General features: G+C 39.8%; 1 protein-coding gene across 2 annotated transcripts in view; it reads right to left on the bottom strand.

Moving 5' to 3' along the window:
• WDR75 (WD repeat domain 75) overlaps positions 1-16,175 on the bottom strand; it is a 41,344-nt gene extending 25,169 nt beyond the window's left edge. The window contains exons 1-4 of one of the 2 annotated variants that reach the window (XM_065880564.1): positions 16,083-16,175; positions 10,272-10,401; positions 4,575-4,640; positions 3,595-3,685 (exon numbers count right to left, since the gene is read on the bottom strand). In XM_065880564.1, coding sequence (XP_065736636.1) covers positions 3,595-3,685; positions 4,575-4,640; positions 10,272-10,401; positions 16,083-16,168 — 373 coding nt within the window. In that variant the 5' untranslated portion in view covers positions 16,169-16,175. Of the gene's footprint in view, positions 1-3,594; positions 3,686-4,574; positions 4,641-9,916; positions 9,941-10,271; positions 10,402-16,082 lie in introns of those variants that run through there. The other variant, XM_065880565.1, reaches the window with a different exon arrangement.
• Positions 16,176-17,662: the final 1,487 nt, after the last annotated feature.

The following is a 17,662-nucleotide window of genomic DNA, read 5'->3' as shown; positions in this document are numbered from 1 at the left end:
AGTACTGAGATGAAAAAAAAGAAACAAAAAAACCCCAAAGTACTGAGATGAGCTTTAAGATGGAGAGGGAATATGATACATTGGTGAACTGAGCAGCCAAAAGCAACAAACCAACTGAGAGCTTTCAGAAATGCTATGGGCTTGCCACACATTCATAGAATAAATCTCCTTTTCTGTAGAACTGGCATGCTCTTCTCTTTGCATTCCACTTAAAAAATTTCTCCTTAAGGGGAAATAGCTATATTTCACTATGCTATTTCCTTATCCTCCTAGACTTTATAATACATTGTAATACACTGATCTACCATTTTTTGTTTTCCAGCCTGCTTATTATATACTCTGAACTCAATTCTTCTAGCCTTTTCAGTCATCTCAAACTTTACATGCCTAAATTCTGAACTCTTATTTTCCTTTCTGAACTTGGTCTTCCCCCACATTGCCCACTGGAGGAAATGGCACCACAATTTACCTAGTTGCTCAGACTTAATCCTTGAGTCACCTTTGACTTCTCTCTCATGCCCCACATCAAAACAGCAGCAAACTCTGCTGGCTCTATCTTCAAAAGACATCCAAGATTCAATAAATTCTCACCACCTCTGCCGCTACCACCTAGCCTAAAGCCATGATCCTGCTTCATATCCTAAGTGTTAGGAATAGTGATCTCTTAACAGCTCTTCCTACGCCCACCCTTGGACCCCTTCAGTCTCTTCTCAACACAGAAGTCAGTGTTCTATTACTACTAAGTCAGATCATGTCCCTCATTTGCTCAAAAACCTTCAATGGTTTTTTGTCTATTCAGAGTAAAAGTCAGAGTCCTTGTAATTGCGTACAATGCTCTACATTATCCATTCTACTTAGGCTCACTCCAATCCATCCTCCCTGCTATTCCTCAAACACGGCAGGAATGCTCTAGAATATGCTTCTCCAACACAGCTGCACAGCATATTCTTCTTTCTCCCAGGACCTCCCCTGATCACTTATTTAATATGTATTCTTCCAGTGTTGCCTATTCCCGTCCCCTGCCTTATTTTTCTCTAGAACACCTGTCATCTTATTGTATTATATGACTGATCTAGTAAGCTTAATGTCTGTTTAGTTCTCTGCAACCAGAACAGTATTTGGTACATGGTAAATGTTTAATTAGCTGGTGAATACATTAATTACAGTCAAGAAATGAAACCATATAAGATAACATGTAAATAAAAGGTTCATTTGTTTTTAAACCAGAGAAGCATATTTCAATATGATTTATACAAATTTCTATCAGAGACTCTGGTTTTGGACTGTGGAGCAAAGATGAAACAAATAAAGAAGGATATGTTAATATATATATTGAGATGCCAGTCACAGGGAATCTTTTTTAGCCTTATTCACATTTTTATATAGTAACTAGATTTTCACAGGCTGAGTGCCCACGATGTGCCAAGTACTGAAGAGTAACACTAGATTCCACCATGAATAGAATTCCGATTACATTACAGCATTTGAAGTTTCCAGTTAACTCCAAAAGGCTAATGACTTTAGATCTGCGTGAGACTTACTTTAGATCTACAGTTTTCTATACTGGCTTGCACATTAGACTCAACTGCGGGAATACTTAAATAAACAGACAGGCCCCACCACAGAGAATCTGACATTTTAAGTTCCTTGGAGTGATTGTAATGTGTAGTCAGTGTTAAGAATCACTTGTCCTACTGATATGGATAAAAACTTTCATTACTGTTATTGGCAACTACCCCTCTAACTGATGAATCATGCAGTGTGTATGGGGAGTGGCTACCAAACTAGAGTGATGAGCAGAACCATCTGGGGAGACACAAAAAATGCAGATTCCTAGACCAAATCTCAGACCTAGTGAATCAATTGTCAGGGAGTTTAGAAACATGAATTTTTAGTAAGCATTTAGACAGACATTAAGAATGCACAGGGCTTCCCTGGTGGTGCAGTGGTTAAGAATCCACCTGCTAATGCAGGGGATATGGGTTTGAGCCCTGGTCTAGGAAGATCCCACATGCTGCAGAGCAACTAAGCCCATGCGCCACAACTACTGAGCTTGCGCTCTAGAGCCCGTGAGCCACAACTACTGAGCCTGCATGCCACAACTACTGAAGCCCGTGCACCTAGAGCCCATGCACCAAACAAAAAGTAGCCCCTGATTGCCACAGCCAGAGAAAGCCTGTGCATAGCAACAAAGACCCAACACAGCCAAACATTAAAAAAAAAAAAAAAGGACCCAATGCAGCCAAAAAGAAATAAATTTACAAAAAATAAAAAACTCCCTATACTTTAAAATAGTCATCTGGTAAGGCAACTTAATTATTTTAAGAAATACACTGCCATTTCCAAAACATTTTTTGGAATGTCCCTTAGAGGTAGTTTATGGGCCACATCAGAAATCTAAACTTACAGCTTTTATTCTTTCATGTCACATTTTTTTGCGATACGCGGGCCTCTCACTGCTGTGGCCTCTCCCGTTGCGGAGCACAGGCTCCAGACGCGCAGGCCCAGCGGCCACGGCTCACGGGCCCAGCCGCTCTGGGGCATGTGGGATGCTCCTGGACCGGGGCACGAACCCGCGTCCCCTGCATAGGCAGGCGGACTCTCAATCACTGCACCACTAGGGAAGCCCTCATGTCACATTTTTGATAGATAAAAATATTACTCATTAACAGAGTTGGCACCAAACGACTTTTAGCTAAAAAAGATTTGGCTTCACAGTTTTAACTATTCTCAACTTACTTAAAAGTCCATGATATAACAATCTGTAAATTTGTTTTAGCAAAACAAACAACAAAACTCCTCAAATTCCAAACAAAAAAACCACTACCAGAACCCCCAACAAAAACCAAGCCAAAGCCCCCCCGCTCCCCCCCGAAAGGATTCACTTAGCTAATGAGCTGTGAGCCAGTCTAGCTGACTGCCCAGTAACCAGTTTAAAGCTGGCCTATACTTTGAATTCTGAATACAACTCTATTTTAAGCAGGACAACACAGCGGGGACTGGCATTCTTGAAGTCTGAGATTAGAAAAATTCTTTGGATATATCCTTCATGTCAATGTTAAATGTATTAAATTTACTGCTAAAGGACAATTATTTGTAACCACTGAAGATATTCTAGAAATCCTTAAATGCTCTGAAACATGGCAGTTTCAATGGAATAATGTTCCAATGATAATGAAAATATAATAATAATTTAGCCACACTATTAGTTCCTAATCACCTGATTTCTATACAATTTCCTCCAGATTCAAGATCAATGAATGGGTGTTCAGTGATGGGTAAAGTAATAGTGATGCTTAAGAATGACAGATTTAAGGTCAGTAGGAAGACACATATAGCTCAAAACAGCTTTAAAATTGGAGTTACCTGCCCACTATCACAGCCATTTATTAAGTAATCATTCCCTCATCAATATTTCAGAAATAATACAAAGCCTCCCCAAAATGAATGCAATAGTGATGAAACCAATTTAAAAGCCAACTCCAAAAACTTAACTTCACACTAAAACCAAAATGTTAAATCTGAGACACTGTAAAACGTAAAGAGCCACTCAATGCTATCTATAAATGTATAAAAAAATTAATTATACTATACCTGGTTTTTCTTTATTTATTGTAACAAAGACAGAATCCTCAGCACAGTCAAGAGTAAAAAGGGCATGAAGTTTACATCCAACTATGAAAGTCTGAAAGATAAAAAGCACCATATTGTTCATTCTGTGTACCCCGCTAAGTTCCATAACAGGCAGGATTTTTTTTTTTTATCCATTTTGCTCACTGCTATATTGCGAACATCAGAAGAAAACCCGGCCTACGGAGACACTCAATACATATTTGTTGAATAACCTTTTAAGTTAATACATATATAAATCTACCTGTTTCTTATCAATGGTTTTACAGTATTCTATTGAATGACTATCAAATTTTAACTGACCTCAAGATTATATTCAATTTTTTTTTTCTACCATGAACAATGTTTTAAGAACTACATATACCTGCCATTATTTCAACAAGAGATTCGTAAAGGTGAAACTGCTGGAGCAAAAGGTATTTATTCAGTTTCATTCTCATTGACTGTGTACAAAAATGTCTATTTCTCTACACTTTATCGCTATATTTTTTTCAATCTGCAATTTGGATAAAGTGACAGGGAAAAATCCTGTGTTGTCTATTAATTTACATTTAATTATTAACAAGGTTAAGCATCTTTTCATGTTTATTGGCTATTTGTTATTTCTTTTCTGTGTATTACATATTCTTACTTTATACCAATTTTTTTCCCGTTGGGTCATTCGTTCTTCCTTATTGGTTTTTGGTAATTTTTTGTATATTAGGGATAATAGCTCTTGTAAATATTTTCTTTCAGTTTCATTGCTCATTTTTTGGTTAAAAAGGTTTAAAATGTTATATAGTCAAATTTATCGTTTCTTTTATGGTGAGTGAATTTTATGATTTGTTTAGGAAGGCTATCTAAAAGGTTGGGCCTTAAGGAAGTATTCAATAAATAATATGTCTGTCATTAAATTATGTTGCCATTCCTCTTCATATAATGAAAATGAAGCTCAATCCACGTACCTTTATCAAAATGCCATCTGTATAGTCCCACAGTTTAATCATGCCATCAAAGGAACACGAATATAGCTAGAAGGGTAAAAATAGTACAAAACTGATTAAAAAAAAGAACTACATGAAGATATCAAGTAACTTAACTGCTAATACAGAAGGCATTGCCTGTTCATTAATTCATTATCAGCTTTAAAGAGGTGAAATCATTTATTTATAGTTTTTGCAAAATAAAAAATCTTATCACAGCTCTTTGTAGAAATCAGACCTATCAATTTCAAGTTTTAATTAAAATAAAGAAAAAAGTCAACCCTCTGTCTTCAAGAGGGAGATGGTAAGGTATTGAGTTATGAATAACAACACTTGAGAGCTTGTTGCTATTTTCCCAGAGCCCAGTCCTTTATCAGCAGAACAGCTTTTATCTTACATTGGTATCAAAGGAGTGTCTCTCAAATGATCTGAGAATGTTCTTTTTAAAAAGAAAAGTTTCCAACCCATCATGGACCAATATTTTTGTAAAATACAACTTAAGTTATTATGTACTTGGATGCTGTGGCAATGTCAAAGTGCCCTAAAGTTTTAGACACTCAATTTCTATACTTATCTCATTGCAGACCTGTAACCAACGGTTTGTGGCACTGGTCTGTGGGCCATACGTTGGTACCAACAGAATGCCTTTGTAGCATGTTTTTATTTTTGTCCCACAAGACTGAATTTTACTAAAGTCACACTGGAGTTTTTCGTTGCTGTTACTGTGAAAACACTTTACTTAAAATTTTGAGTTTTTTTCAAGAAAGATGGTAGAGTAGGAGGACGTGGAATTCACCTCCCACCACGAACACATCAAAAATACATCTACATGTGGAACAATTCTCACTGAAAACTAACTGGAAACTGTCAGAAAGAGTCCTATACAACCAAGGCTGTAAGAAAGATCCACATGGAATGAGGTAGGCAGGGAAAAGAAGCAATCAGGTTGGGACCTGTTCCACTGGGAAGGAACACAGAGGACAAAGGAGATTACATGGGCAGAGATCTGCCCTGTGGACTGAGTGAGTGGTTTGAGTCACATACTGGGTGCTCCAGTCCTAGGGTCTGACACAGTGAAGAGAAGTTCCCTTGGCTGAAGTGCTGCTGGGACTAACAGTAGGGCAGTGGGAAGCCTGTATTCCACTCAAGAGGAGAGCACACATGTGGGCTTGCTCCTGAGGAAGAGGGTAGATTGAAGACTGCCTTAGTGGCTGCCTGGTTTCCTGTGACCGCTCCAGTATACGCTCCAGCCCTGCTTACTTCATGACACAGCTCCACATTGGAGAGAGGCCTGCCGTGACTGGGGAGAGAGCTTGGCTGTGCAACACAGAAGCAACCTAGCACCTCCATCTCTAGCCCCACCTCTAACCAAGGTGACAGCTGCCAGCACACCCCGAGGAAAGATGTGACTTATAGTTCATGTCAAAGCCAGCTCTCTTACCAAAGGCACTGAGCACATGCAGACTGCACAGGGATGCTCCCACATAAGGATACCCCTTCAAGATTGGTATAATTAACCAGTTCACCTAAATTCATAGATACAGAGAAAGCTAAGCAAAATGAGAAGACAGAGGAACTGGTCTCAAAAAAAAGAGAGAAAGAAAACCCCTGAAAAAATTAATGAAACAGAAATAAACAATCTACCAGATAAAGAATTCAAGTCATTAATAATAAGAATGCTAACTGAATTAGGGAAAAGAATAGATGAACACAGTGAGAATTTAAACAAGGAACTAGAGGGAAAAACACACAAAAACACCCACTCAGAACTGAAGAATACAATAACTGGAATGAAAAACACACTAGAAGGAATTAACAGCAGACTAAGTGATTCAGAATGCACAAGTAATCTGGAAGAGAGAATAATGGAAATCACCCAAACAGAAGAACAAAAAGAGTAAAGAAAGAAGGAAAGAAGGAAAGAAAGAAAAAGAAAGCAAGAACAGCTCAGAGATCTCTGGGATAACATCAAGAGTACCAACATTCACAACATAGGGCACATTATAGGGGTCCCAGAAGGAGAAGAGAGAGAGAATGGGGTCTAAAATGTATTTGATGAAATTATGGCTGAAAATGTCCCAATCCTGAAGAAGGAAACAGATATCCAGGTATAGGAAGCACAGAGGGTCCCAAACAAGATGAACCCAAACAGAAAACCCTAAAGCCTCCACTGAAAAACTATTAGAATAAGTGAATTCAGTAAAGTTGCAGGATACAAGATTAATATACAGAAATCTGTTGCTTTTCTATACACTAATAATGAACTACCAGAAACAGAAGAAAAAACAATCCCATTTAAAATCACATCAAAAAGAATAAAATATCTACAAATAAACTTAACCAAGGCAGTGTAAGATCTATACTCTGAAAACTATAAAACACTGAGAAGAAAACCAAAGATGATACAATGAAATGGAAAGATACCCCATGTTCCTGGATTGGAAGAATTAATATTGTTAAAATGTCCAAACTACTCAAAGCAATCCACAGATTTAATGCAATCCCTATCAAAATACCTATGACATTTTCAACAGAACTGGGACAAATAATCTCAAAATTTGTATGGAACCACAAAAGACCCCAAATTATGAAAGCAATCTTGAGAAAAAAGAACAAAGCTGGAGATATCATGCTCCCTTACTTCAGACTATACTACAAAGCTATAGTAATCAAAACAGGATTATACTGGCACAAAAACACAACACAGATCAATGGAACAGAATAGAGAGCCCAGAAATAAATCCACATACTTATGGACAATTAATATACAACAAAGGAGGCAAGACAGTCATAGGAGAAAAGACAGTCTCTTCCATAAGTGGTGCTGGAAAAACTGGACAGCTACATATATAAGATTGAGATTAGAACATTTCCTCACACCATGTACAAAAATAAACTCAAAATGGATTAAAGATATAAATGTCAGACTGAAAACCATAAATCTCCTAGAAGAGATGACAGGCAGAACACCCTTTGACGTCAATCGTAGCAATACATATTTTTTGATCTGTCTCCTAAGGCAAAAGAAATAAAAGCAAAAATAAACATATGGGACCTAATTAAACTTAAAAGCTGTGTACAGCTAGGAAACCACAGACAAAACAGAAAGACAACATACTGAATGGAAGAAAATATTTGCAAATGCTATGACTGATAAGGGATTAATTTCTAAAATACATAAACAATCCATACAACTCGACATCAGAAAGATAAACAACCTAAAGAAAAAAAAAGATAAACAACCTGATTAAAAAATAGGCAGGAGAACTGAACATTTTTCCAAAGAAGATATACAGACGGCTAACAGGCACATGAAAAGATGCTCAACATCGCTATTAGAGAAATGCAAATCAAAATCACAATTAGATATCACCTCACACCTGTCAGAAGGGTTAGCATCAAAAAGTCTACAAATAACAAATGTTGGTGAAGATGTGGTGAAAAGGGAACCCTTGTACACTGCTGGTGCACCCACTACTGCAAAACAGTATGGAGGTTCCTCAAAAAACTAAAAACAGAACTACAATGTGATCCAGCAATTCAACTCCTGTGTATATACCTGAAAAAATAAAAATAGTAATTTGAAAGGATACATGTACCTCAATGTTCACAGTAGCATTATTTACAATAGCCAAGACATGTAAGCAACCTAAGTGTCCGCCAACAGATGAAGGGATAAAGATGTGATGTGATATATACACTCAGCCATAAAAAAGAATAAAATTCTGTCATTTGCAACAATATGGATGGACCTAGGAGTATTATGCTTAGTGAAATAAAACAAAGAGAAAGACAAACAAATACTGCATCTTATCACTTACATGTGGAATCTAAAAAATAAAACAAATGAATATATATAACAAAACAGAAACAGACTCACAGATACTGAAAACAAACTAGTGGATACCAGTGGGGAGAGAAAAGGGGGAGAGGTAAGATAGGGGTACAGGATTAAGAGATACAAACTACTACGTATAAAATAGATAAGCAACACGGATATATTGTATAGTGCATATAAATAATAGCCATTATTTTGTAATAACTTTAAATGGAGTTTAATCTCCACTACTGAAGAATCACTATACTGTACACCTGAAACTAATATAATATTGTGAATCAACTCTACTTCAATTTAAAAGTGGCAATTTTAAGATTTCTTCCAGGGAGGACATGGAATCACAGAATTGAAATAAAAAATGATGGAGTAAGAAAATATCTATTCAAGCAAAAGAATTATATTAGGTAAAAAATATACACCAGCATTATTACATATAACATGAATCATGAACACAGATCAGTAAAATATAACAAGGCAAACAGAATCACTATAAGACAATGGTTATACACAAATACTGTGAGTTCAGAGTCCACAGAATCTCTGGCACCCACCCCTTCACCTCAACCAAGCCTGTTGTTAAACCTGGTAATACAGACTTCACAAATTCCAACTTTAATTTTCTCTTCTGCTACAAAAAACATTCAAATGGTACACATAACCATAACCTCTTTTCTCAAGTCCTCAGAGGACAGCAAGGACAAAATGTGTGCTTGAACCCTGCAGAAGAGCTACTTAACTATGATTTTCAAGAGTAGCTCATTTAATTTTAGAAAGAAAAGATCAGTGTTAGTGTTACTTTATGCCCTATTTCTTTTATGACAACACAGTGAATGGCAATGCAAATCCATTCTTAAATTAAGCAGTAACTGTCAAGTTGGCTGAGACTAATCCAGAAAAGGGGAACTCGATCAAAAACTAGAGCAAGTTTTTTTTTTTTGCGGTACGCGGGCCTCTCACTGTTGTGGCCTCTCCCATCGCGGAGCACAGGCTCCGGACGCGCAGGCCCAGCGGCCATGGCTCACGGGCCCAGCTGCTCCGCGGCATGTGGGATCTTCCCAGACAGGGGCACAAACCCGTGTCCCCTGCATCGGCAGGCGGACTGTCAACCACTGCGCCACCAGGGAAGCCCCAGAGCAAGTATTTTTGAGATAACTCTAGCAGCTTTGCTGACACTTAAGAACAAATTAAAACAACCATTTTATTGTTGATTTCTGAAAAGCAAGGGCTGTTTTGTGGGGAGAGTGGGAAGGTCCAGGCTCCACTAGATCCCCAAGTTTGTTCTGAAATTAACTGGTTGATCCACTGACTGAAGAATCCCTTCTTCTTGTCTAGATACTGGCCCTAAGATTTGGTGACATCTGCATTAACACTAAAGAGCCTCGTCTGTAAAGAAATAGATCTACAAAATCAGTACCTCAAAGATGCATTCCAGAAACCAAAGAGTTCAGAGGTCAAATAAATTTGAGAAACATCCAAGACAATATACCCCTTCCGGATATTCACCATGCATATAAAGGACTTGAGAAGACCTATAATCAAGAAATTCATTTAACTGTGCCAAATCCTGAATTTCAGAAACTATACAAACAAGAACCCCTTCTTTCAAGTAACACCTATTAGCATCCTGTGAACAAATGATTCACAGAATACACCATGAACAATGTAGTTCTAGGCTGTGACCCTATTTTAATAATTAAAAATAAGTGAAAACTATACTAAATCAGAAAATCAAAATAGGTATTTCCCTGATCATCACCTAGAAAGCTTCTCAGCCAAATTCAATTCAAAATTTTCTTTCAACAATAAAGCCGATATTAAAATATTTGACTGTAAATTAACACCTGTAGATGGTTCTTGGGGTTGAGCTGGATTCCAGTCACCATATTTCTGTGCCCTTGCAATATATGTACACATTCTTCTGTAGCTGTGCTATAAACTTTAATAAAGTCTCCAGAGACACAGAAGACATACCTGGAAATAAGAGAGAAAAATAAGATTCACATACTGTATAGACAGCATAATCTTTTTATTGTCCATGAAAAACAAAACAAAAACCAAAGCTATAACATGCAACAGAGATTTCTTTCAGAATAATAGTTTAAGAACTGTATATTCAAATTGTGCTGCTTAAGCCTATGGGGACATCTGAGGTCGTTTAGTTCACGAATTCTGAAAGTAGATCAATGATGCCAAAGTCATACCTCTGACCTGTTCCAGGGGCAGAGGCTGTATGGAATCATCCTGCAAAAACAGCCAACCTAACCAAGCTGCCTGTTCACTAATGGATGCAGACACTGTGCTACGCCTTCACTATCAGCTATTATTCTGCGGTGGTTCTACTAACAGCAGTGTCTTCCCCTGTCCTCCAACTCTCCATCATTCATTGCACAGACACCAGCCTACAAATACGAAGTCAAATATTCTTTCTAGTCAGTGAGGTCTCTTAGATAGCAAAGTATAAAAACTTTATGACAGTTCTTTTTCTTACTCCCAAAAAGCTGACTTTGCTTTTCTGGATTTGTGGCTTTCTTCCATATATCAGAGGCTATTAAATTATTAACTGTGGTTAAACTGGGGTAATATTTGTTTAACTTTTTTCATAATAGATATAACCATAAGACAAAGCTCAGAACTGCAAATCTTCTAGCATCAAATAAAAAATGTTTGCTCTGTGCCTATTACATCTGACAGCATATGTGTCTAACATGGTGCTTTCTCATATACCATAGAATGTACAAACCACAGAATCCTTAGGCTGGACCTCTTCTCTGTGCTCCCAAAGTACCCAAGGCATGATTTGATCTGGGTACTTTCAAACTATGTTGAAATGTCTCATTTATGTAAATATCCATCTCCCTTATCTGGCCATATGCTCCTATAGGGCAGAGGCCCTATTTATCTTTGATTTTCAATGTCCAATCCAGTTTGTCAAACAGAATATGCCTGATCTTCAAAGGTTTTTTTTTTTTTTTTTTTTTGCGGTACGTGGGCCTCTCACTGTTGTGGCCTCTCCCGTTGCAGAGCACAGGCTCCGGACACGCAAGCTCAGCGGCCATGGCTCACAGGCCCAGCTGTTCTATGGCATGTGGGATCCTCCCGGACCAGGGCACGAACCTGTGTCCCCCGCATCGGCAGGTGGACCCTCAACCACTGCGCCAGCAGGGAAGCCCTCTTCAAAGGTTTTATAAACTATTTAGACAAAATGAACCAGTAAAAAAATTATTACAAAATAATCAAAGGGTAAATCTTCTAATGCTGACTGGGGTTGCTACTACCCTATTTTATCATTTTTAAGACACTTGATTTTCACATGGGATGCATCTTATAAGTGCTGTAACCAGGGGCCATCGTTGTGTTCAACTGTTTATAAGATCAACAAAGTACAAGCAACAAAGCAACCGAGGTACATGGATTCCCCTTTGGTTGGACCCTCCTCTCCATTCCCATGAGTACCCTAGTTCTTGCCATCTCCTGTCTGGACCACTCTTAAGGGCTTCCTACAGTCTCCAGGTGTGGGCCTTTGATTCAACCTTTCATACTCATACCAGACTAATTTTACAAACTTGAGCATATTACTTCCTTAAATAAAGATAAAATTAAATGAAACTCCTTCAGTGTTTTCTCACTGCCTTCAGGATATGATCCAAATTCCTATGTTTGACTCCAGTCTGACTGGAAATACTTTTTCACTTGAACAGTAGGTTAAGTGGTTCAAAACTCCAACGACCCCCTCGCTCTCCCCTGCTCCCCATTAGCATCAAGTCCTTTAGGCAGTGTTTCCTGGAGATGTTGGTGGGTGAGGGGGCACTACTGTTTGCCAAGAAAACTCCCCTAATTGATTCTGATATTCTTCCCCAGTGGAAAGCAATTTCCTCTCTCCTTGCTCCTCAGCAGGGAATGACTTTAACTGTTTGAATGCAAACCTCTAGAGAAAACACTCTCCACACTTGCACATTCTGCTATCTACTGAGAACACTTTCTTTCTGACTACTTCTTTAAGATTCAGCTCAGGGGTCTTTCCACCAGAAGTCTTCCCTCATCTTATTCCAGATCAGCACCAGTCCTAACATGCTTCTGCAAGGTGCGGGGCTTAACTCTATCCCAGCACTTTCTGCACGGTGTTATGAGAGAACTTCCCCTCCTTGAGGGGAGGAACTGTGTGTTTACTTACTTCAAATAATAACAGAACAGGGTGTGGTAGAAAAGGAGGCATTTTTAAAAAGTCAAACACAGATGGGTTCGAATGCCAGCTTTACTATGTACAAGGCTGAATAATGTTGAAGAATTTACCTAACCTTTTTAAACCTCGCTGTTCTCCACTCGCAGGGTTATTATTATAAGGATTAAATGAAACAATGCATGCAAGTGCAAGCTTGGCATATACAGCAAACACTCAATAAATGGTTCTGTAAAATGAGGATAACAATACCTACAACCATGCAGACAGGGGATGCATGTAAAGCACCACCACAACGCCTGTCACACAGGACTCAAATCATCTTTGTTGATCAAGTGGTGAAGTAAGAAATTAGGGATGTTTTCAGGCAGGAATCAGGATTTAAATGAGGTTCTGAAGGATGCATGATTTAAGGGCTGGTAAAGAAAAAGAAGAGCAACAAAAAACAGTAGGGAAATAACAACATGGTACCTACGAGAGACAGGGAATGTACCTATGTAAGTAGCAAAGTGTGCACAATGGGCACTAGCAGGAAACACAGCCCCATAAGCAGAGTTGAGCTAGATCAGGGAAGGCCCTGAAAGTCAGACATAAGAGCTATAGTTAAGGAAGGCAACAGAACCCTGTTACAGGGTTCTGAGCAAGACTAGGAATAAGAGTTACAGTAATGTAACAGCAGCAGTATCCAGAACGATCTGCAGGGGAAAATACCTAGAGTCAGGGACATCGATTCTGTGATAATTTAGAAATGTAAAAGGCAAGAATGACTCATTGTTTTAGTTTTCTATACCCTAGTAACCTACTGCTATAATACATAGCACCATATAACTGTGAGAGGCGATAGGGTGTGATGCAAACAGTGTCGGACTGGGAGTAATACTTGATAGGGGGATGCCAGGTCCTTTCGTGTACACCTCACCTCCTTGCTTGCCTCTCATAATAACACACTCAAGTAGGCAGAGTAGAGTTTTGTCCTAGTTCGAAGAGGACCTAGTGACCAAGAGAAAGCTGTTAAAATTCCACGATTCTGTTGTTTCATTTACTATTTCAGTTTTGATAAGCTCCTTGAGGTAAAATACAAAATTATTTTATTCCCCTTTGTATAAGTTAGCCAACCTTGTGGCAGCTTTTAGATAATATTCAAGTCCTTGGTGAATTCATTATAACCCTGTTAATTTGCCAGAATACTGGTTTAATTATTAGCTTCTATATATATGAAAAAAAATGTATCTCTAAATCTCGACCAAGTTCCCGTCCTGAATTTCTGCCTAAACACCTGCTACACCCACCTGGTTGTTTTAAAGGTACTTTAAACTCAACAGGCACATGTGAACCCTACATCTTCTCCTCGTTAATCCTAATTGCTAAATCACTCCAAAACTCTGTCTTTTCTCTTCATCTTCATCATTATCTTAATTCTGGCCAAAATCATTTCTTGCTTGGATGCCTGCATTAGTCTTCTAATACCTGGCCTATAATGTTCTAGACTCTTCTCCCACCACTTGCCTTCAGCCTATGCTGCAAGTATACTGACCTTCTTATGCACATGACACCCCTCCCCCGCCCCAATTTCAAGTTGCTCACTTTGCCTGGTTGCCCTCCCCCCAGTATCACGGAAGGGGCAAACTCCTGTTAGTTTTGCAAGATCCTACTGCTGAAGGGAAACTTTCACTGTGTAACTCCTCCTTCGGTGCCATCACTGCACCTTGAATATGCTAGCCTAGCCACCTCTCGCCTCTCCACCACATACTGTATAGTTTTATAGAGTTCTCAGATTAATATTATTGAGGAAACACAATCATGTGTCCCGCCCTCCCCTCCCCACCAACACCTTATCTGCAGAATTAAAAAATACACTCTCTTTGGACCAAACAACCAAGAACTGACTCTATGTTCCCTTTAGAACCTCATTTCCCACTAGCTCTCTTCATATACCATTCCTACAAGCTAACTGTACCACAGTCCTCATGCTTATACTGTGCCCCCTATCTGGAATGCCTTCCATCCATATCCCGTAGTCAAAATACCATCCATCCATCTACGTCTAGCCTAAACATCACTTCCTCATCAACCTTCTCCATCCTTCCAGTTTGAAGTACTCTTGTGTCTTATGGGATCCCAAAGTGCCACTGTATGAAACATCTGTTACTGATTATCTTCTTTTCCTCACTACACTGAAAGCTCTTGAAGGTAGGATCAATCCTGGAATTATCTTAGTTTTTGTCATCGCAGCTTGTTATAAATACATAGCTAATAAATACTTAAAAATGAATTGTAGGACGAATCAATTTTCACTAATCAAGTGAAATACAATGGATCCCAGTATAATGAATGAGATATACAAACAGTACACTGGAGGAAGAAACTGGATATAAGTCCAAAGTGGCAGAACTTTGGCAATCTTCCTCTGGTTCACAAGATAAGTATCAACAAAGCCCTCTTTATTGTAAAGACGAAGGATTTTTTTTTTTGCCTCTAAGGCATTTTATGAAAGCTCCTTCAAGTCATGCATGCATTCAATAACTATCTGCCATACACCCATAGCAAGACATTGCGGGGCATACAAACTTTCATAAGATACTACCTCTACTTTTCTAAGATAGAAAGGGTTTTTACTAAGTGTCTCTCTATCCCTAAGTGACTTGAAAACGTTTTTTTACATTGTGTCACTTCTAGATGATGTTGACAATAGAGCAATGATGGAGACAGCTGACGTATATTGAGCCATTAAGTGCTAGGCATTGTTTGACTCGCTCTATTTGTACTGTATTAAGGCATTTAATCCTCTCAACAACCCTACAAGATGGATTACTAAATATTATTCCCCTTTCATAGATGAGACAATTGAGGCAGAGTTTAAGAACCTTGCGAAGGGCACACAATGGATGAACTGGGTTTACTTAAGCTTTCCAGCTACACTGAGCTCCTGAGGAAGGGGACCAGGGCTTACACGTGTTTTTATCCCACACAGAATCTAATGGCAGTTTTTACGCAGAGCTCCAAAAAGGTTGCCAAAATGCCTTTTTAGGGGGTAGAAAAGTGTGGAGAAATCAGAATCTTTAATCATACAGTAATTCCAAGTCACGATTCGGTCCGAAAAGGGGATACTCCTCGTGGTCTTGCAAGAGCAGTGGCGTACAAATCCGTGCCCGGACCATTTTCCCAGCCGCCCCAACGCCGAGCCGATTCTAGATACGTGGGTTGGCCCGGGGGCCCCTCAATCTACCTGCAGGTCCGGGAACGGGGGAAGCGCGCCCCAGCCTGAGGTGCTACGGAACTAAGGGGTTCTGAGTCCTCTTACAGCACACGGGCACCAGCTCCCTCCCGCTGGCCCTGCGGTCTCCCGCACGCGCGACCCTTCCCCGAGCCCAGAACCGCCTGCTGGTTTGTCCAGACGCGCCCGACAGTTCTTTCTCTCCATCCCCCGGGGACTCACGCCCCTCAGCTGGGCCTGCAACGCGTGGCGGCTTCTTACTTAGAATCTGCAGAGAACACCGCTCTCCTGAAGTTCAGCTCGCTGCCGCCACAACGAACCACGCGGAGACTCTCCTCCTCCACCATCTTCGCGCAAGCGCAAGGGCTCGCTGTCGCCGGCCCCGCCCCGAGCTTCCCCGACGGAACCCGGTTGATAGGGCGTTTTCCCCAGCCCACAGACCCCATCCTCGCAGGGCTCCTCTAGGCCTCCGTCTCTATGGTAGTTCTCAATGGTAAGACCCAGCGCCTGAGCGGCCATCTTTGGTTTGGGCAACGTCAAATTAGGACGTGTGAAAAAACGAAAAAGCGAAACATAGAATGCATTTATATTAGATCCCTCTAAACTTTTATTTAGAAAAGATAAATTTCTCTCCGGACTTGTTAATCTGACTCTAAAGTTTCTTACGCCGGAAGGGAAAGGTGGCCCGAAGTGTGTCAGATGACTGCCAGTCCTTTCCCATATCCCGCCAGGCTTCACGTTTCTCTTAACTTTGATTCAGGAGCTGCGAGATGACGCCAGCGTTTTGCGCCAACAGCATTCCTGGTCGCGCAATTGAGTTCTTGGTTGGAAAGGTAGCGTTCTCTTTTTGCACAGCTGTTAGCTCCTCTCGTTAGCTGTCACTTTGTTCTGTTCCTCTGAGCAGAGCATACGTTCCTACAGAATCTTCACAGCTCCAAGAGGTTTGCTTTTTCCTTTGGACACCTGGCTCTTACTCCGGGATTCTGGTTTCTGTTTCTCTCCCTGGTTCATTGGACCTTCTTGGCCGATCTGACATTGCACTCTACGCTGGCCAAGTTCCAGGGCCGCTGCTCCCTGGTTTGCTACTGTTTTGTGCGTGTTGCCATGGTTTTAGCTTCCGTAATTAGTCGACCGAAGTCCTGAACTCTGAGAAAGTTTATGCCTCCATCTCCATTCCTTTTTATAAACTTATGTGTGTCATTTTCGTGGCCCCTGTATATTAGCGGGTGCTTATCTTCCTCCCTCCCTTCCTCCCTCCTTCCTTCCTTCCTTCCACCAATCCCCCCTGTGCTGGCTCTGTAACACTCCTAAGGGTAAAGAGCCAGTGACAGGTTAACTTTAACAAGAACAGGAGATCTGCCTTGATTGTGTAGAAAATTACCACATCCCTTCAGTGTTTCTGGAGGCAAATAATTACTGAGAGCCTTCTATATGTGAGACACAATGCAAGACAGACGTGACTGCTGCCCTGTTACCTTCTATGGGAGAGAGACAAAAATGTTTAACAAACGAGATGATCAGAGATTGTGTGCCGAAGAAAATAGAACAGTAATATAAGAGAGAATAGTTTTCTCTGAGGAGGTTTAGGCTTAACCTGATGAATATATATTTGTTAAGGTCGTGTAGGTTAAAAGATGATATTTTAACAATTCAATGTTAATACAAATTTGATATAAAATAATTCAATGCAGAAATAGAATGGTCTCGGTAGATCCTATACCCTATGAATATCTCTCCACCATTAAAAGTTTGGTGTATATGCTTCCTGATATTTTTCTAGGCATACATACACCTTAACATTATTCTCCAGTGCAATGCAAGGCACCATGTATTCTTTTTTC

Source organism: Phocoena phocoena, chromosome 7 (assembly GCF_963924675.1).
Source record: "Phocoena phocoena chromosome 7, mPhoPho1.1, whole genome shotgun sequence".
Lineage (NCBI taxonomy): Eukaryota > Metazoa > Chordata > Mammalia > Artiodactyla > Phocoenidae > Phocoena > Phocoena phocoena.
This window is presented reverse-complemented; position numbering and strand designations above follow the sequence as displayed.